At 42.9% G+C, this 22,217-nt stretch overlaps 1 protein-coding gene and 1 pseudogene across 2 annotated transcripts in view; both read left to right on the top strand.

Moving 5' to 3' along the window:
- RABGAP1L (RAB GTPase activating protein 1 like) overlaps positions 1-22,217 on the top strand; it is a 427,010-nt gene that overhangs the window by 144,066 nt on the left and 260,727 nt on the right. For both annotated transcript variants that reach the window (XM_088479336.1, XM_088479337.1), the window contains exon 13: positions 4,886-5,039. In XM_088479336.1, the coding sequence (XP_088335462.1) occupies positions 4,886-5,039 (154 nt within the window). The remainder of the gene's footprint in view (positions 1-4,885; positions 5,040-22,217) is intronic.
- LOC148516976 (uncharacterized) lies at positions 11,680-19,310 on the top strand (annotated as a pseudogene).

A 22,217-nucleotide genomic window follows, 5' to 3' on the forward strand; every position in this document is an offset into this window, starting at 1 on the left:
CAATATGATTTATAAAACTATTAGAAGACACTCCGGTGTTGCCCAGGTGTGTAAATGCTGCAATAGCTGCGGGCTTTATTTAAAGATCTCTGCTCGGGTATAATGTGAGGGTATATTTCTCTCGGTTTCTCCTGTTGCTGGGATAGTGGACTGTATTTGCAAAGTAAGTATTAAAAATTGATAAATACATATTTGCAAGTAGATGGGCTAATATTTTCTAAACCATCGTAATAGCCAGAGCTAGATTTAATGAGACAATGTGTTCTAGTTATGGATTATTGTAATTTTCTACATGCTGAGCTGAAAGTAAAAAGTGGCGCAGATAAAACATTCCCACGCCACTAATAACGCACACAAACGCCGCACACATCACGCTTATTGCACCCATGAACTTTACTCCTACTCTGTTGTTTTAGTAGCTCTCTGGGATCTATTTCTTGTCTATCCCCGACGTGCTTGCTACTCCCAGCCCCCTTTTTACACTTTCTGTACCTAACATGCCAGCCCTTCGTTTTCAGAGCTAGCACTGAGATTACTATGCCTAGGATACAGTGGCTACAAATCATATGTAATCCTTTTGGACATTTTTCACATTTAATAGAAACTTAAAATTATGACATTGAGGACCTCATTCAGAGTCGGTCGTTGCGGCCGCCTGGTCGTAAGGGAAAAGGGGCCGGATATGCAAATGATGCACTCGCAAATTGCGTCCTTAAGATCGGATCGGTAGCTGGACGACCAAGGGGAGGATGCGGCCGGAAGAAAAAAAAACACGCCCCCTTCTCGTACGCATTACACGTCATCTCCAGGCATATAAGGATTAATCGAGACCATCGGGAACCATCGAAACTGGTCGTAGAGCTTAAAGTTGACCATACCCTCTCTTAAGCACTACGATCATGTCAGTGTAAAAACCTCCCATGTCACGTGTGCTATGACGCTACTTTGTTAATTATGCACTCCCATAAACCGTACGCCTGCGTTCGGATCTCCACTCCCCCGTTTTCAAGCACCTTCCCCTGTTACCACCCACAAACGCCTCATTCTGTCACTCAAACTAATGACCTGGCTGTGTTCAAGGAGAGAGAAATTTCTGATCATAAGAGCTAGTTTGCGCACGCGCATTGCGAACTTTACGCATGCGCAGTTTAGCGAACATCGGTGGGGTACGACCGTGCTGCTGCAACGACCGACTCTGAATGAGGTCCTGAGTGTATTGATGGAATACAGTTGGAGGCCATGTTTGATGAACGGCCTGATTCAGTGATGTCCGCAAACTGATGGTATAGGTACATCTCCAATGTTTTCTGTTTTGCGTATGTGCAGAACATGTCCTACGTCGTCGGGCACAGTGCCCCCTATGCCGCAGCTTGATTGACGGCTGCAGCCTTTTGGGGGGAAGGGGTGGTAACGGGAAGGCTTTCCGCAAACGGAGACGTGTTCTCTCCTTTTTGTGGGAGGCCGGTGTCTAAAGATGCATACACACGGGACGATGAGCTGTATGAACGATGTTGGTGAAAGAATTCCCTTGAACTTTCTGTAGTGCATGGCAAACGATATTGGCTGTACACAATGAAAGATCTCTATGATAGATCTCTTTCAGTAAAGTCATCCTGCCACATCTCTGAACAGGAAAATCTTGCTGAAATCGTCCAAGTTGGCCTGCATGTACGGACAACCAAAGATATCGTTATCGTCCAGCGGGAGAGCACATCGTTGGTCATTCACTGCATAGACACTGAACTATATGAACGATATATCGTTGAACAGTATCGTTAACGTTCAAAGATATCGTCTGGTGTGTATGCCCCTTTAGTCTTTCGACGCAGAATTCCTGGCCTCTGTAATGTGAAATCCCTGGCCATCCTGAGTGACTTGAGAGTTACTCAGATGACCGATGGTCACAGAGTGATCCGATGCTGCGTCCTCAGCACATGGCCTGAGAAAACTATAACTGTCACCTTATTGATCTATAAATAACAGCTGGATACTCTTAAAAGACAAATAAATGAGAGATGTTTTAAAAAAAAATGGTGCACAGGCAACTGCAAAAAGTCACTGTCACCCATCGGCACGCATTCTGTCATTTTCTAAAAAAGTTATTTTAAAAATGTCCGTTACAACTTCATGGCTTGCTGCTCAGCATTTCTCTGCGTAGTGTCACACCCAGCCCCAATATATACACAGCAGAACCATAAATCTTATCATGTTTCTATTATTCATTACATATCGCCCATTTGTGAAGATGGGTGTGGTATGATATGTCAGCATTCTCCATGCTGACACCAAATTGTCAAAATGTGTTTTGAATGTCAACATTATCATGTTGACATGGTCAGTGTCAACATTTCATTATGTCAACATTTTATATGTTGACAGTCAGAATGTTGACATAACATTTTTTTTGTTGTTGTAATATTTATGCCTAGCCCATAATGTAACATCGGGATGCCGCTGTCAGTCTATTGACAGCCGGCATCCCAACTGTCGGGATATCATACCCATTCCCTTTACAATACCACTTTCACATGATAAAAATATTCTTTTGTACATCATTTTTATTAACTTTTTCTTTCTAGTGTCTTCTATGCTTTTCAGTCATGTAGTAATGTAATCAGGCGGCTGTTTGTGTTTGATGCCTCAGTGTACGGCTCAGTCACTCTGTCCCAGATAAACAGCTAAGCCTGATGATGAGCACAGAAGGGCGCATGAAAGTTAAAGCAATGTATTTATGAAAAGCTGCAGGTGAATATGTGCCAAAAAATAATGTGAATCTAAATGAATTTGGTATTACAGATGTGTCCTCATACATCTAGCCTCCTTGTGTGTTAAACAGCCCTTCTAGCCGTGCCATGCCGTGCCGTGACTCAGTAGCGCCAGGCGTCTTTTTGTGCAACTTATTCTCTTCAAATACTTGTTATTCGCACAGCGTTGCATATAGGATGCACAGGCAGCTACTGCTGATAAAAATTATGTACAGCCTATATTCTGCACTGTAACGTAACATTTCGCATGCAGATACATCCGCAGTCGCACACAGAATCTAGGCATGCCGCATATCTTTGGAAGTAGCAGAAGCTGCTTGTGCGTCCTATTCACATCGCTGTGCTAATAAGACACATTTGAAGGGAAAAAGTTGCACGAAAAGTTGCTCGGCGCAACAGACTCACATGGCGCTCACGCATTGTGTAATGCGACTTGTAGCGCACGGAGAATAGATGTATGTGGACACATCTGTTCCAGTTAATGTCTCATAAATTCTTTTGATACATCAGTAAGGACCGCTGGAAAACTGTTTGACTGAAAACCGCTATCTGCCAGTATTTGTGCAATCATTGGTTAACCCCCTTTTATAGGTCCGCATGTAATCAGGATACTAGACATGCGTGCGCAGGGGCTGTTACCTTACCAGGCCCATCGAATCTGTTCATCTACATGGTGCTCAGGGCATAGTTAGGATACATCCATGGCTGGGAGTAACAACAGTGGTGTCCACCTAAGAAGTATCCGGGTTTGTAACAGCGTTCTGTGTTACATTGTTGTGCAGTGTTATGGAGCATATGGTACATACACACGGTCAGATTTTTCTTCAGATCTGAACGATAACTATTTAAAAAATCGTTCATATCTGAAGCAATATCTGACATGTCTGAACGATGCGCTTTCCTGTTGGCCAGATAACGATATCTGACATCTGATGTGTTTGCAGTCAGATTTGGATGATTCCATTCATTTTAATGCAGTCAGAAATCGTTCATAGTTCATATTGTTCAAATCGTTGGTCAAATCGTTCAATCGTTCATCTGACAAATCTGACCGTGTATGCTCCAATACACACGGTCAGATTTGTCAGATGAACGATTTGACCAACTATTTCATGGGCAAACGCAGGGGGGGTTTCCGTCTGCCTGGAAACCCCCCTCCCCAGCCCACACCATGACCACAATAGAAATAGTAATATAATTGAATTTTACTAGCCCTGCATGTTCTTCTCAGTATCAGAAATGAAATAATTAGCACCACCTGTGGATCTTTTAACATGTATCAGCCAGTAATAAATACACCTGTGCACCAACTAAGGTATTTGGTAAACATGCACTGTTAGGGATGCACTGCTTTAGAGACCAATATTTACATATATGTCCAGGGCAGTGCTAGGTTATTCTGCTGCTTCCCCAGACTTTCTCCCATGCCCTGAATTGTGCTCACATCTAAAAAAAAACATTCAGCTCAGGCAGGATGGCCCTACTGCCGCATCTAATGGCTTACTGTGATCTGTGGTCCTGTATATGCTGGAATAATGACACACAATACACTATGTATGACGCATATTAAAGCTGGATAAGTGGTAATTATGCCCTCTTCATGGACTGGCCACACTTACTCTAAAATCTAGCATTTGGAAACCCCCCTCTAGAAATCCTGCGTTTGCCACTGGATTTGAACGATTTGAGCTATGAACGATTTTTGACTGCATTAAAATGAATGGAATCGTCCAAATCTGACGGCAAACACATCAGATGTCAGATATCGTTATCTGACCATCAGGAACGCGCATCGTTCATCGTTCAGACATGTCAGATTTTCCTTCAGATCTGAACGATTGAACGATTTTTTTAATCATTATCGTTCAAATCTGAAGAAAAATCTGACCGTGTGTATGCACCATTAGTCATAAGAAATGTTACATACTATTGTGTTTACCATTTAAAATTTGCCAAGATGTAATATGGAAGCAAACATTATTATTGCACTCCAAACAATTATGTGCATTTGGTTTATTTGTAGTAAATTTTGTTTTAGTATAAAAAACCTCGAGTCCTGTTTTTGTTCTGCCTGTTTGCTAGAAGTCTGATTCCAGCTATTGCACTTTCCTGTCATCCAGGCACAGCAATCTGAGTGTGAGGCCAAAAGGACTGTCCTCTCTGGTGAAGAGAGCAGGGGTGCCTGAGGCACTGAGAGCTGAGGTTTGGCAACTTCTCGCTGGTTGTCACGAGGACCATGAAATGATGGACAAGTACAAGAACCTCATCATTAAAGTAAGAGTACATCTTTATTTGTGCTTATTGCGGTGATTTCATTGCTGGGTGTTTTTCTTTCTTACAAGAATCTTCGCACATAATTCTCTCCATTTAAAACTGTTTTGCGAACACTTCTTGTTGCAAAAAATAAAATAAATAATGTTGCGTTATGTAACGCGCTTTGTCTCCTGCAACTTCTTTGTGCCTGATCTCGCTTGCTGCAAATTAAAAAATGAATAATTTATGACACAACGTGTCTGCTTATTTATATCAATTTCTGTCTCCTTATGTCACACTATTTGTATAACCATGGTTTAAAACACCGTTATTTCAGTTTCTGTATATTCCATTATATATCGCAAAGAAATGATGTGTAGTTTATCATACTGTAATGCGTAAAGAAAGCAAACTTCAGTGTTACTACAGTCTTTTTTCACCACCCTTCTTATTGCTGCTATAGTATTACAATATTCTGTATAACTCCGCTTTTGACTTGCGTTTCCAGCAGGTGGTATAAATAGGGAGCAATCAACCATTCTAATGTATGGAAACGTAGCGCAGCCTTGATGGCGCTCTAAAGGGACTATAGCAAGCTGTGTGTGTTATAACAGTTTTGTAGAATCCGCTGATTTTAGACCGTCAGACCATGATTTGCATGTATAGTAAAAGGACAATACTGTTTATGTTACAGTGTAGTATAGACAGTACCATTTGCATTTGTTGAACAGTCAGACCTATGCAGGTTGTCTGCACCACTGTTATCTGTACATCTAATCACACTGTAGTTGTCTGTACCATACATCGGCAAAATGTAAGTGGAGGAAATGATTGGACGTTGTTATGTTTTGGTGGTCCTGTCATTTCATTAGTTTAAGTCAGACCTAGTGGTTAATGAAGATGATCTAACTGGGAGTGATTCACGCACTCTGTGATCCCTGTTTTTCTGACCGTAGCATACTAGCACAATGTTGGATGTTCACAATAGAATACATTTTGCTTTTGTTTTGTTTCCCCTTATTAGCAGGAAAGAAATGGTTTTTATTCAGTATTCTGTGACACTATCTCTAACTGAACATAGGATTTAAGTCTGGTCACAAATTGTTTATTAAAAAAAAAAAGGCACACATAAAAATAGTGTATTTTCTTGTATATGCTGAGAGGAGCCGCAGCACAACTGACAGGCTTCGTTCTGATTGGTCACAGTGTGGGAAAGCCACTGTGTATTGGTCATTAGTGGTGAGCGGACTCTCCAGTAACCACAATGAATTTTATGCAAACAACTGAGTTCATAATTAATCGAGAATTGTTATCGAGCATTGTAGGAATTGCCATGACTTGCTGGGAACTGTCGTTCATCACAAAAAAATTTAAAATAAAAATAAGTAAGAATATTTATTTATAAATTTAAGCTTTATTACCCCACAACCACCGCCCAGAGGTGTTTGGAAAAAGTCTTAGTTCTTTTAACACAGGACTGATTTCTAGTGAGGTTAGATGGAGCCTTTTTTTTGCGCACCACATTCTTCTAGGATAGTGTTTTCTCATGGAACCCTAAAGATTCTGTCCAATCTGGCTGGCTGGAATGACAATATGATAGTGTATGGGAGCAAATGACAGTCGACCGTTTGCTCTCAAATGCCGTAAAACTGACAAAACCATTTATTCAGACAAATTGGCTAAATCAAACGGATTTAACCAATATTTCTGAACAACCATTTTTGTCTGTTTTCCAGTATGCTATTTTCTAATTTATTTATTTTAATTTTTTTCATCTGTTTGCTATAATGCAAACATGCTTTTGTGTATAAATACTGCTTCTCAATGCCCCTTCCCTGACTCGTTCTGCCTCTTCTCGGTACTTCCTCTACTCGTTCTGCCGCTGCACGCTCCTTCCCTTACTCGTTCTGCCTCTGCGCGCTCCTTTCCTCCATTGTTCTGCCTGTGGATGCTCCTACCCCACGTCTGCCTCTGCAGGCTCCTTCACCCACTCCGTCTGCCTCTGCAGGCTCCTTCACCCACTCCGTCTGCCTCTGCAGCCTCCTTCCCTCGCTAATTCTGCCTCAGGCACACTCCTTCTTTGCTTTTTTCTGCTTCTGCATGCCCCTTTCACCCTTTGTGCTGCTTCTGCACGCCCCTTTCACCCTTTGTTCTGCTTCTGCACGCCCCTTTCACCCTTTGTTCTGCTTCTGCACGCCCCTTTCACCCTTTGTTCTGCTTCTGCACGCCCCTTTCACCCTTTGTTCTGCTTCTGCACGCCCCTTTCACCCTTTGTTCTGCTTCTGCACGCCCCTTTCACCCTTTGTTCTGCTTCTGCACGCCCCTTTCACCCTTTGTTCTGCTTCTGCACGCCCCTTTCACCCTTTGTTCTGCTTCTGCACGCCCCTTTCACCCTTTGTTCTGCTTCTGCACGCCCCTTTCACCCTTTGTTCTGCTTCTGCACGCCCCTTTCACCCTTTGTTCTGCTTCTGCACGCCCCTTTCACCCTTTGTTCTGCTTCTGCACGCCCCTTTCACCCTTTGTTCTGCTTCTGCACGCCCCTTTCACCCTTTGTTCTGCTTCTGCACGCCCCTTTCACCCTTTGTTCTGCTTCTGCACGCCCCTTTCACCCTTTGTTCTGCTTCTGCACGCCCCTTTCACCCTTTGTTCTGCTTCTGCACGCCCCTTTGATCCCTCAGCCTACCTTTCCAGTCGTAATTATGTTCTAGTGTCATATGTGAGCAAATCTGCATTCACACATATGCGTGTGTTCTCCATGTGGGCATGCGTAGTGCAAATTTGCTGATAATAATTTTTTTTTTTATAAACTGCACTAAGGTAGCACCTATTCCTCCAGTGTATGGAGTTTAATCTTATGTTCTGTATGTTTTGCACAAAATTAAATGTTGACCAATAAATTCAAATAGTTTTATATAATGCTCTTTGAGTTCTGTTTTTGGACTTCTGTGTTTAACCTGATTTTTTGTTTCCTGCAAATGTGTGTCCTATACATATGTAGCTATTTATTTATGTATTTATCTATTACCAGTTATTTATATAGCGTACACATATTCCACAGCGCTTTACAGAGAATATTTCATAGAGTGCGCTGCTGAGACAGCTGACAGACAATGCGCTACAGCACGGCCTGCCCAATGGTAAATAAGAATGCAGCGGTGTGTGGCTGCAGAAGGGGAGTACATAGAAGGGGAGCCGAGTTACAATGTGTTTATTATAATGAAACATAATTTATAGCATCAGTCTCATTACTTATTACTTATTAGCCATGCCTTGTATATCTCCGTGAAATTCATTATTTAAAAATATAAAACCTGTGACTGTCATCTATCTTGTTTATTTCGATTCATCTTGTATTTCGAAATCTAGATCATTAAATCAAATCAGAGATTATTGAATTCTACAGCTCCCTCCTATTCTAATAAACTATCAATGATTTCCTCTGTTTTGCTTTATACTTGGTTCCTTTTTAAGAGTAACCTAGATCTGCCATAGACATTAATCTCCCTGCATGCATCTCCATTTTCTGTTTAGCAAATCCTAAAATATTTCTCGAGCACTGTAACACACACAGGCTGCCAGCCATGACTGTCCTTTACCATTTATCTCAGCTGGACCTAGTTTGTCTTCTGGATATGAAAAAGTCACTTGCTCTTGTGCTGCCTAGACAGTCCCGCAGCCATCAGCCAACTTGTAGTAGATGTGTTCTTGATATTGGCTACTGCTGGACACCGAGCCGTAACACACTGGTTCACCATGGTTGTAGCGGTAGTGCTTACAGCTGCTGTCACACTGGAGGCCGCAGGAACAGAGATGAGAACAGCAATAAGAGTTGAACTCTTTGGGTCCAGCAGCTGAAATTAGATGGTAGTACAGGGAGATCTTGAAAGTAACCCTGTCCTTGATGGTATAATTAGGTACCAACATGTAATTTCATAAATGTTTATTGGTTTTATATTTGAGAGTAGATGACTGTCGTAGATAGGGCACAGAGCTAATTTAATGTGCAACTCTCTAGTTGGCCTCTGCATGCTGCCATATGATCATACAAGTAAAACTTTAAGATTCCATGTGCAGTTTTGGCTCCCAAGCCTCCAAGCATGAAACATCCACACTTGTCAGAATCTTCACCTCTATTTTGGCAACCTTCTGAATGTTATGAAATACTTACAATTACAATGGCTTTCACCTCTTCAGTTATCTTGTCAAAAGTAGAACCACTTCTCCAATTGTCAGCGGTAAATCTTTTCTCTCTAGATTGGGTTCTTAATTTTGATGTTGAAAGGGATCAATACTTGCACAAAAGCATGCTTGCTTGAAAATGTGGTCCCAAAGTGTGTCCTTTTCTCATCGATTAATGTGTTTAAACATTTTCTGCCAAGTTGATTACATTGTCGAATTATGAACATTATTTTATAGGCAACATAAAAGTATTGGGCACAGTGTTCTAATATGTAATTATTGGCATTCCCAATGTATTGAGGACTTAGGAGATTTGTATTAGAAACTCAGGTGGAAGATAAATTCTCTGTGATGTTACCTCTTATTATGGTAAGGGGTCCTCACCCATTTATCTAAAAGGACAAATGAGTGAAGATACATTGCCACAGAGTGCCTATAAGCGCCATAAGCATGAGGTTCTGAAGGAGCGTCATATGCTGTGTAGCTGTGCACGTAGCAGGCTGTTACTGTAGGAGAACTTTGCTCAGTTTTGCTCGTATACAGGGCCTGATTCGGTAAGAATCGCTATTGCGTTCACAGCTGCTAATGTTCACAACGCAGCTGCGAATATACGCTAATGCCTGCCACATCCAAGCCGGTATAGAGACACCCACTGCTGCTTTCTCACATCCGTACTATATCGCACTCCTGCATACACATCGGTACCATCGGCAGACATCAGCCCATCACGCACAATTTACACCAGGTCTGACCAGCCTCAGAAACTGCAAGTCTCGTGGCTCGCAGTGAGTACTCAAGCTGTGTATGCAATCGCAGTGGCTAATTTACGCGCGCCCATACAACGCCGTTCTAACCGACAGACACACTCCTGCATTGTTCCGACCACTCCACAGTCACCCCCCCCCAAATGCTCACAGCCTGTCACTCACTCTACAGTGGATTCCTCCTGTGCTTGCAAAATCGCAGTGCGATCACCGCGCACGCGCAGTACTGCTTAAACGCATGCTCAGTAGTGAACAATCAACTAATGTGCGTAAGTAATTACAATAGCGTACGCTGCTGAATCAGACCCACAGTGTGCTAGCAAAAGTGTGCAAGCATTTTATTAGTGTGAGAGGTTCCATCAAAACTTTGTGACTGTCCCCCTAAAGGTGTGCGGCAATATTTCCGATTCTAAGAAGCCGGAAGATACATTTTCAAACGCCTACAAATGTCATAAAAAAAATAATAATAAAGCAGTATTTGTTGTTGTTGTTGTAATGTAAAGACCTTAGGGTTAGTACATGGCAATCCGATATGACCATCTTATTATATCTCTCTCATGTAGTGCTGGTTCAGGGCCACACTTGATAGCTGCATTCTCAGCAGCACCTAACAAAACTAATGGGAGCTGACTGTGGTGCTGAATAACGTAGCCCAGAATAGAACAGGATTATGTGACTTGGGAGTAGGACTGGTGTTTCCAGACATACAGAGCAGTATCACCGAGCTCAGATGAAAGACAGCCTGTCAGTCTACGTGGCAGTAACACGTGTGTACATTTTACGCTTGTTTATGGCTCCCATAATTTGAGACTGAAAACAGGGATCTCTATTCCCATCTGAAACATGTTTAAGTCATTACTAACCTGCAGTATTTGCTTTTGGGAGCCCAATGCTGTAAGATAGGACTATATTCCATCTTAATATAACAATCTAAGAGATTGATTCACTTGAAAGCATTCCCTGCAAAATTCCGTTGTAACGGCGTGGAAACGTTAGTAAAAGCATACGTCATTGCCCCGATATCACCACAAAATCCCAGATTTTTTGTTGTGAGCTGCATTCAAAATCCGATATGTCGGTGCTACCTTATGTGTGGCAATATCACTAAATACATAGTTAGAGGTGAAAGGCACACCTACTTGCGGGTATCGCCAGCATAGCCCACAATTGAATCATCCCATAACTTTATTAGAATCATCTCTACTTTATCATTAGTTTTGGCCTAAGCAGTATTGTTTCATGACAGCCTTTGACCTGTAACTTAAGGCCCCCATACATCAGAGATTGATTGCAGCAATCGTGCAATTTGCAATCGATTGTGTATAAAAATCTTTCCCTTTTCAATCGATTGCAGAATTGCCACATTCGATTGAAAAAGGGAAAGATTTTTACACACTATCGATTGCAAATTGCACGATTGCTGCAATCAATCTCTGATTTATGGGGGCCTTTAAATTGGAATTTAGTGATATTGGTAGTCTGGGGTAAAATGCCAGTAATGCATATACAAGGAATCATTTCCAGTCTCCCATTCAGCCCTCCCCCCTTCCTTTGCTGGTGTTATTTTCTAATAATTGAATCTGTCCATGAAGACACATGTAAGAGATTGACAGGGAAGGTCGTTGGGTTTCCTGAGAAGCCAGACCCTGATTAATTACTGCATTCCTCCATGTGCAGCAGCACCTTGTCTTTCTGATAGAAATGAGCTCTTTGATAGAATGGGGTTATTCCAGATGGGACTAGCTGCCGAAGTCACAGGTTTACCTCTAGGTATGTAACCTGGCAAAGTACGCACAGACTGTCCACTGTGCATCATGTCATTGCAAGGCTGATGGACTTGAAGTCAATTAAAATATTTCCTACTAGCAAAGATTGCAGTCAAATGTACTTCCTTTCATATGCTTCCCTTGGTCTGTTTCGCCCTAAGAAGCTATTTCTTTGGCTACCAGAGTTTCCGAACAGCCTCAGCTGTATGCGAGATTCAGTGAGATCCGATACACAGCCTAAATATCCACTGGAAATTGTGACCTATTTGATGCATGAAGCTCATTGTCACAATCTCCTAGTGATTTAATGGACTGCGTCCTGACATACATGTCCATCATAGGTTTGGCATCTCGGCTGTTTAAAACATTACATGTATGTAACAAGCATGGCTGCATTGGTGTTGGCCATCTGATTGTTGGAGGCATATATATGTGAACTTACTGCAATGCAGCCTTAATGCATATGAATCGTATTTGGATTTAATAGAGACACCACCTGTATACCATGGTGGCAGCCATTTTGTGAGTAGATTCTACATTTATGCAAATGTCGCAATCTGGTTTACTGTAAACTAGTGATGTTATATACCATAGTGCAGAGGTTCCTCGAGGCTCACCAACAGTTCAGGTTTTAAAGATATCCATGGTTGAGCATAGGTAAGTTAATTAGTACTTCAGTCAATTTGATTTAGCACGTGTGCTTAACCATGGATATCTCTAAAACCTGAACTGTTGGGAGCCTTGAGGACCCCATTTGGGAACCTATGCCATAGTGACTTCACTAGTTCCAGACAAGGTAAGGCTTTAAATTGGCTCATCCCTCAAAATGGTTGTCTGTATTGTGTGCAATCAACAGATACACTTTATAGCTGGATTGTATTTGTAAATTAGATCAACCTGATTTTTAACTTTAACAGAGTCATATTGTGGTCATTATTGCACAGTTGGTGCAGTGGTAAGCATTGCTGCCTCACAGCACTGAGGGCTTGGGTTCGATTTCTACCAAGGCTGCAACTATGTGAAGTTTGTTTGTGCTCCCCGTGTTTCAGTGAGTGTTCTCTGTGTGCTTTTCCTCACCATCCAAAAACATACTGATAGGTTAACTAAATTCTCCACTGGGGCAGGGAATGGTGTAAAATGTTGTGGAATGCGTGCACTGCATAAATAACTGTTAATAAATAATAAGTGTGCGCTAATTTATAAATTCCCCCCCCCCCTCACGCTTTTATTAACGCTGCCACTCCCTGTTTCAGCGATGGATTGCCCCAGCTTCCCCATTCTGCCTGGGTCGGGAAATCGGTGTAATTTAACATGTTTGACAATCTCAATTTCGACCCGAAAATGGTTGGAATCAGCATATCAGGGATTATTATCAATGTCTGTGAATCGGCATTTTTATTGGTGGATCGGCATAGGTGAATCATAGTGCATATGCTGTATATGGGCCCGCATTACTCACACTCATTAGGGGCTGGGAGACTAACATTCCGCTATCTTTGACTGCGTACGTATTTGCCCTTACAGAAGACTGAACATAGCACGTTTTCCTGGGCACCTCTATGAAGTGCATGGAAAAAAGCTAGTAAAGTTGCTGGCCGCTATGTGCCGTTCCACAACAACACAACATGGCAAAGCTGCTAATTGAATTGCCTATAATGTATACCAAAGGTTCCCAAACTGCCATACAGTCCACATTTTAAGGATATCCATGCTTGAGCACAGATTACTTAATTAGTACCTCAGTCAATTTGATTTAACCATCTGGACTCGAGCATGGATATCCTTAAAACCTGGACTGTAATGGCGGAGTTTGGGAACCTCTGACGAATTCTATAGAAACAAATCTATCAAAGTCTGCCCCAAGTAATGATGTAAGTCTTTCACATTTTGGGGAATCTCTCTTCACTCCCTTTAGCATTTTACTGTATTAAGAGGAAATTTCCAGTCTCCTTTAGCATAATCTAGTTGTATTATTTTCCATGCAAAATGAAAAATTATAATTGCTTTTATAATATAACATAATTGAAATCAAAGAGAAGAATTACATCTAGCCTACTGTCATTTTTGAATACATAAACTTTGGCTTTTTTTGTGCTAACAAGAAAGAGGGTGGTTGTTAACCTGAAATGTTTTAACATTTATTGCTGGGGCTACCAGGACATGTGACTCAGCTCTAGTATAGTAACATTATGAAGCAGCCTACCAATCCATGTCCCACTGTCTCTCATTTGGATCCCATTTCTTCCTTTTAACGTAGCCCTTTGAAGACCCTGAAGTACACCTGCAGCCTTTATTTTATTTACATTGTCCTCACCTAACACCCATGCAAACAGTGGCGTAACTACTGTGTGGGTGCAAGGGTTTCGGCTACTATGGTGCCCGAGTTGCCTCTGTGGCCCGCTGCTCCCCCTGCACCCAGTCACGCACACAAGGTGGGCGGGTCTAGTCAGGGACGCCGAGGGGGCCCGGGTGGTAGCAGTGTTTATTTGATGCCGGCCCACCAGCTGATTCCAGCTGGCGCATCGGCAGACAGACATGGAGAGACAGCGCCAGCGGTCGCGAGGCAGAGCTCGCGGATCAGCAGCTAATCTGCAGATTGGCTTTTTACCGGTGCAAGATTAAAACTGCGCCGGCACTCTCTGTCAATGTCTGCCGGTGCGCCAGCTGTAATTAGATGGTGGCCCGGCCCCAAATCCACACCTGCTGGCTGCTGATGACACACAGGGGGAGGTGAGAGGCTGCTGGAGAGAAGCGGGGAGGTGAATTGCTGGGGAGCATAATGTTTAAGGGGCATAATCTGTTATATGAGGCATTATTACTATGTGACATAATCTGTTATATGAGGCATTATTACTATGTGACATAATCTGTTATATGAGGCATTATTACTATGTGACATAATCTGTTATATGAGGCATTATTACTATGTGACATAATCTGTTATATGAGGCATTATTACTATGTGACATAATCTGTTATATGAGGCATTATTACTATGTGACATAATCTGTTATATGAGGCATTATTACTATGTGACATAATCTGTTATATGAGGCATTATTACTATGTGACATAATCTGTGAAGGACATTACTGTGTAGTGTAATGTGTTAGGGGCCTTACTGTGTGGCATAATGTATAAGGAGCACTACTGCTGCGTGGCATATTGTGTACAAGGGGGTAATATTGTATGGCATAACATGAATGGGCTCTGTGTGGGGTCAAATGTATGTGTTTTTTTTTTTACCTCTGGGGGGACTCTTTTAAAACTTGCTGTGGCCCCCAAAGTTCTAGTTACGCCCTTGCATGCAAACACAGAGGGCAGACTAATATATATGGTCATATAAACCTAGGCAAAAACCTAATCCTGGTCAAACTACACCACCCTGCCAAGTTTGGTGGAGCTAGGACCAAAACTCTGACTGTGCATAATGGACAAACAGGCGGACAGACAGGCTTTCTCGCTGTTTAGACTGTATACATTAATCAGAGGGCTGAAGAAAAACACCAATAATCACCAAGTGGTGACAGGAAACTACCACGAGCCCCATGTAGCTATGAGAAAAGGAGGAGCGAGAGGATGACAATAGCAACAGCCTGAAAGTTGTTGTAAGAGGGAGAGAGGATTCCTAAGGAGGACTCAGAGAGGGTGGAGAAGACATTTTGGCTGTATACAAAGGTTTAGGGTACAGAACTGTACAGAAGAGAAAAGCTAGAGCATATCAGAGACACCTGAGGCTGGGATCCCGCACAGAATAACAAACCCCACTAGTGATCAGCAGATGAACAGATGGTTTATTGAGGCCATAACAAATCTGAAATAATACTAACTAAATAGTGACTTTCCGAAATCTTTAGTGACCTGATATGACATGCCACACCTAGGGGTATATTTACTAAAGTGCGGGTTTTTAAAAGTGGAGTTGTTGCCCATCGCATCCAATCAGATTCGACAGATGGGTCCACATACATCTAGCCTCCTGGCACGTTAAACAGCCCTTCTAGTCGCGCCACACCGTGACGTGACTCTGTAGCGCCGAGCATCTTTCCGTACGTCATTTTACCTTCAAATGTGTTTTATTTGCACAATGATGCAAACAGATAGCACAAGCAGTTTCCGATGATTAAAATTATATGCAGCATGCCTATGTTCTCTGTGTGTCTGCAGGTGTATCTACATGCTAAACACTACATTGCAGCCTTATAGCCGCTGACACTGTAACGTAGCATTTCGCATGCAGATGCACCCACACTCGCTCAGAACACAGGCATGCTGCATATCGTTTTAATTGCATTGTTGTGTGAATAAGATGCATTTGAAGGTAAAAAGATTCACGAAAATACGCTCAGCGCTGCAGAGTCACACTGAGCTCCCGCGTTGTGTGGCGCGTCTTGTAGCGCACGGAGCGTAAATGTATGTGGGCACATCTGTAGCTATTATCTTCTAGAAGGTGCTAGATAAATGATAAGTAGAATCTGATTGGTTGCTATGGGCAACTCCACTTCTAAAAAGCCACACTTTAGTAAATACACGGGATGGAGTGCCTTGTGACCTCTTCCTCCTATTATACAGACTGTGAGGTGGAACGTAACATCTAGGGATAGATGCTGTGAATGTCACCTTTGTTATAAGCAAGTGACCTAGGTCATATTACTACATAATAGCCATACCAGATTAAGGTCCTCATGGGCCTTGAGCTGAAATTTATAAAGGGCCTATTGTGTGCTGTTACAGGGGTGTGTGACTACTTATATGGGGGTTTGACCAGTGATGTGGGGGGTGTAAACAAAGAATGTGATCTGGATCTAGTGTGGGTTAGCTTGGTAATTATGTTTGTAAGTACCCTGACAAAAATGTAAATCTTACCCCTGCCCATTCTCATCTCATTCAAATATTACACTTTTACTTGTCATTGTTTCAGACATGCCATTGCAATCAAACGTGCTCAGTAAAGCATCTTGAGACCATTAATGTGTGGGGTTGCTTCTCAGCCAAAAGAGTGGGCTCACTCACAATTTTGCCTAAGAACTCAGCCATGAATAAAGAATGGTACCAAAACATCCTCCAAGAGCAACTTCTCCCAACCATCCAAGAACAGTTTGGTGACGAACAATGCCTTTTCCAGCATGATAGTTATCACTTTAACCTTATGGCAAGGTGCTCCAAGTGGCTCGGGGAACAAAACATCGAAATTTTGGGTCCATGGCCAGGAAACTCCCCAGACCTTAATCCCATTTTGAACTTGTGGTCAATCCTCAAGAGGTGGGTGGACAAACAAAAACCCACAAATTCTGACAAACTCCAAGCATTGATTAGGCAAGAATGGGCGGCCATCAGTCAGTATGTGGCCCAGAAGTTGATTGACAGCATGCCAGTGCGAATTGCAGAGGTCTTGAAAAAGAAGGGTCAACACTGCAAATATTGACTCTGCATAAATTGTCAATCAAAGCCTTTGACACTTATGAAATGTTTGTAATATTACTTCAGTATACCATAGTAACATCTGACAAAAAGGTCTAAAAACACTGAAGCAACAAACTTTGTGATAACCAATACTTGTGTCATTCTCAAAACTTTTGGCCATGGCTGCACGCACGCACACACACGCACACACACGCACACACACGCACGCACACGCACGCACACACACACACACACACACACACACACTATATCTATATATGTGTGTGTGTATATATAATATGGACTGCTGCTACCGGGCCGCCTTCACGGAGCTGCTGTGCTGGAGGGCCTGCCTTTGCTGGTGGACTGGACATAGCCGGGGCCGTGCTGCTTCAGGGCACGGTGGTGGCGGGCAGCACCCGTGTGACATGGCTCGTACACAGCGCTGCTGCAAAGTCACTTGCTGGGCGTAAGCGTCGCTGAGAGGGCTAGTGAAGCCCTCCGTGTGCTGCTTTAGTGTTTATGCATTCGGCTTTTGATCAGGATGGGGGGCAAGGCTGGGCCTCGGACGGCCCCTGGCAGGCTGTCGTAGCCTGTCTAATGCAGCACACAGTAAAGGCTTCTGTCTGTGGGCCTGGAGCTGCAGCTCCTTCAGCCCCATTATTAATCCGGCCCTGCATAATAGTAAGCGCGCCAGCGACCACTGTACTGGAATGGTACATTTATGGCCGAGCTGCCAGTTACTTTATCTGATGCTCGCTTCTGATTGGTAGGAGTCTGCTCCTGATCTCACCCTGAGTATGGAGAAGTGCTCGTCCGAGCCCATGTACACGGCTGGCAGCAACTGGGCCCTGCACTGACCTCTGCCCACACATCACAGGCTGGGAAGGTGCTATCTGTGTGCCCAGATTCTGGAACCTTGGTTGAGAAAAATGCCAAGAAAGTTTCCCCAAACCCTGGAGCCAGTAATGGAGCAGAGCAACACCAGCAGGGGGCAGTACAGAGACAGTACAGCATCCGCTCAGTCTGCGCACCACATCCAGACCTGATTATAGTGCAGGCATCCACCGGTGAGCTCCTGCAGTTCCAGGGAGAGTATGTCTGCAGACGGTGCCCCAACCTGAGAGATCTGAACCAAGGGAAAGTGACTCAGTGGTTCCGTGATGCTGACTTCTGGCTTCTGCAACACGCCCAAGAACACTGCTTTATTACTCCATCCAATGTGGTGTTTGTGTATATGATCTGCAGAGAGGCCATTAGTGACCACCTGGACAGTGAAGATCAACTACAAGCCACCTTTCTCATCTGCCTCTACTTGGCATATTCATACATTGGCAGTGAGACATCCTGCCCACTGAGACCCTTCCTCATAGCCTGACAGAGGGGCCTTCTGGCAGCGCTGCCTGACCATCGTAGACTGCACCAGTGCCAAAATGATGGATCAACAGCCATTACTTTGCACAGGTGCTACAAGAACTGTGTAATGATGGCATTTGGCCAGGAAAGTACCAACATATGCTTTCTGTGTCCCCAGCTTCTGGTACCTTGGATGAGAAGAAGAATGCCAAGGAAGTTTCCCCAAACCCTGGAGCCAGCAGTGGACCAGACGAGCACCAGCAGGGGGCAGTACAGAGACAGTCCAGCATCCGTTCCCTTTGCATATCACATCAAGACCGATTATAGTGCAAGTATCCACCAGAGAGCTCCTGTAGTTCCTGGGAGAGTATGTCTGCAGGTGGTGTCCCAGCCTGGGCTCCCTGAACCCAGAGAAAGTCACTCAGTGGTTCCATATTGTTGACTCCTGGCTTCTGCCACACTTCCAAGACCACAGCTTTATCAGCCCAGCCAATGTGGTGTTTATGGTTTGCAGAGAGGCCATTGGTGACCACCAGGAGAGTGAGGATTAGCTACAAGCCACCTTCCTCACCTGCCTCTACTTGGCCTACTCATACATGGGCACTGAGACATCCTACCCACTGAGGCCCTTCCTCGTAGAGACCGTCAGAGGGGGCTTCTGGAAGCGCTGCCTGACCATCGTAGACTGCACCAGTGCCAAAATTATGCAGATAAACACTGACCCCAATTACTTAATACAGGTGCTACAAGACCTGTGTAATGTGGGCATTAGGCCAGTAAAGCGGCAAAATAATAAATCTGTGCTGACAACTGCACTCACATGAGTGAGGCGAGTGGCGTCCTCTGCAAAAAGGAAGATTCTGAAGAAAAAAAAGCCAGAACCTTGGACACACAAATGGCTTCAGACACTGGTGATTTCATCAGAAGAACATTTCCAGATTGCTGTTGCTAGTCAGCTGTTTCCATGACAACCAATAAAAGCAGACTTTATTGCTTCAATTTTAAAAAAACTGTTTTAAGTTATTGTAATGTATGCATTGATATGTAATGACTGCCAGAGGTTCCCAAATGCGGTCCTCAAGGCACCACAACAGTTCAGGTTTTAGAGATATCCATGGTTGAACACAGGTGATTAAATTAAACGCAGGTACTAATTAAGTCACCTGTGGTCAAGCATGTATATCTCTAATGGACCCCATCCTTCTGCAATGGATTGCCGCGATCCCGCAACCCGTCTTCGCAGAAATCCAACATGTTGGAGTTTGCTGATTTGACGATCGTGATCAAAAAATTATTGCAATCGTCACATCGCCGACATTTAACATAGCAAATGTCTGCGATCCATATACGGATCGCAGAACATCGATGTTGGGATGTTGATGTTTCCACCCGGAAGACGCGGGCATTATCCATTGGATCGCGACTAACATTTGCTGATGTATGGGGAACCTTTAAACCTGAACTGTTGGGGGTACCTTGAGGGACTGCATTTGGCAACTTCTGGTCTATGCTTTGAAATGCACTACCTGGGGGAGCTCACATATTTATGCTGCAATCATGTGACACACCTTACCTACACACAGGTGGCTTCCATTAAACTATGTTACATATGAATAAAGTTGGTTACTTTAGAGGAAATCTAGTATGGCTATAGGAAGGGATTGAATACTAATGCAAGTGTCAGTTTATTGTTCCTAACTCATTTTAACAATTGGTTGCATTCATTTTCTTGGCACATTTTTCGAGTATTCTGTATTGATTAGTGGGAATAAATTTAAATTAAATACATGAAGATTCCGTTTTGTACCACAGCAAAATGTGAAAACTCCATGGGGGGTGAATACCTATTAATGGTCTCTGTATGTCCTGTTTTCCTCATTGTCCGGATCTTTGGGGCCTTATGAATCAATGATAATGATAATAACTAGCAGTATTTTACATTTACTTGCTTTTGCAATATTCTAGAAATATATACATCAACAGAAGTGGTTCTCAACTCCTGTCCTCAAGTACCCCCAACAGGTCATGTTTTCAAGATATCTGTCTGTGGGAACAGGTGGGATAATTACTGACCAAGCAAAATAAACCAACTCACTTGTGCATGATTAAATAAAATCCAGAAAACATGACCATGACCAAAACATCCCGGCTATGAATCAAGGGGAACTTGCAGGGACCGTTGTCCCTGCAAGTTATATGCCCGCCATTTAGGAGAAGTGAAAAACTTCCCCGGAGGAAGCTGACACTGCGCATAGTGTCAGCTTCCGGGACTGGCTGGTGACTGCAAGAGAGAGATGAAGAGTGTGTAAACTACCGTGGCTAAACTCTGAAAAGCTTTGCTTTTTGGCATTTAGTACATAGGAGACAGATCATAGTTCCCATTGACAATAATGGGGACTGCAAACTGAAGTGCTAATTAGCATTTTGCCGGAGATTTCTGTGAAACTCCTGCATTGTGCTATTAGAACATACGAACAATACATAAAATTATGCAGAAACTGCAGTTTCTGTAAAAATCAGTTTGATACATAGGCCCCATAGTGTTCATTTTAGCACCCTGATGTATCGTGTTCATTCTAGCACTCTGTACCTGTCACAACCCGTGCAGTATCTCTTTCCTGCCTGGGGTGTCGCTCTCTGCTCTGGTGCTTCTTGCACTCTTTGGTCTGTATCTCAGCAGTTTGTAGCATCAGCTGAGTGTGCTAGAAGCACCAGAGCAGAGAGCGACACCCCAGGCAGGAAAGAGGAACTGCATGGATTGTGACAGGTACAGAGTGCTAGAATGAACACGATACATCATTAGAATGTTATATGTCTGCTTGATTGTAGACGTTTATTAAATGTATGGAAACATTTGTTAGCTCATAATAGCCCTAATCCTAGTGAATTAAACATTTATGTTGATTTTTCAGTTTATTTCTTTACATGCCTGTGTAAAGAATTTTCACAATGGTTTAATAGACGTGCACGCATTTAGATCACTTGCTGTGTAGGGAGGTAAATATGTGTCAGTAAGGAATGTATATACTGGCTGTTTGCAAAGCAATTAAAGCCAAATTAATGTCCTGGAGGCAGAAAAAGACGTCTAGTTACTGTAAGTTCTGGTATTTTTCCATTCTAAACGAAACACTACATTTTCACCTTTTACTTAAGTCAAAGAAGTCAGCTGAGCTGTTTTATAAGCTCCGTGTGTGTGTGTAGGTACATTATAACTGATGCAGGCAATTAGAATGTTAATTACAGATAGGAATTAAGTAAATTATCCTTTAGCTGCTGTCCTTAAATTCTCTAGCCAGAAGTGCATGCCAGCCTTATATTGCAATACCACACCTGGAGTGTAACTTTCATTCATTGTGGACCTTATTGGGAATGATCAGTGAGAGCAAAAACAAAAAAACTAATTTGCACCTTGGAAAATAAATGTTGCACTACAGGGGAGTAGATTTAAAGTGTGCCAAGTGCTTTCTAATCGGTAAGGGGTATGTTTCGTAGCTTAGTTCTAATTTTCAGTATAAAAACAAAGCCGCCCAATATTTTGTTCACCACATGCAAAAGCAGTCATCTCAGTATTGTTCTTCATGCGCAAAAATATAAAATACATGCATTCGCACATTTTACATTGCAATACGGTTTAGTCCAAGAGCAATTCGTTGTGACCTTACTCTCTCACTTTCACCCCATGCCCTCTGTCCGCTGCTTTTCTTGTGTTGATATATATCCAGCATGGGAAG

This window comes from Taudactylus pleione, unplaced genomic scaffold, assembly GCF_031769625.1.
Source record: "Taudactylus pleione unplaced genomic scaffold, aTauple2 ptg000230l, whole genome shotgun sequence".
Lineage (NCBI taxonomy): Eukaryota > Metazoa > Chordata > Amphibia > Anura > Myobatrachidae > Taudactylus > Taudactylus pleione.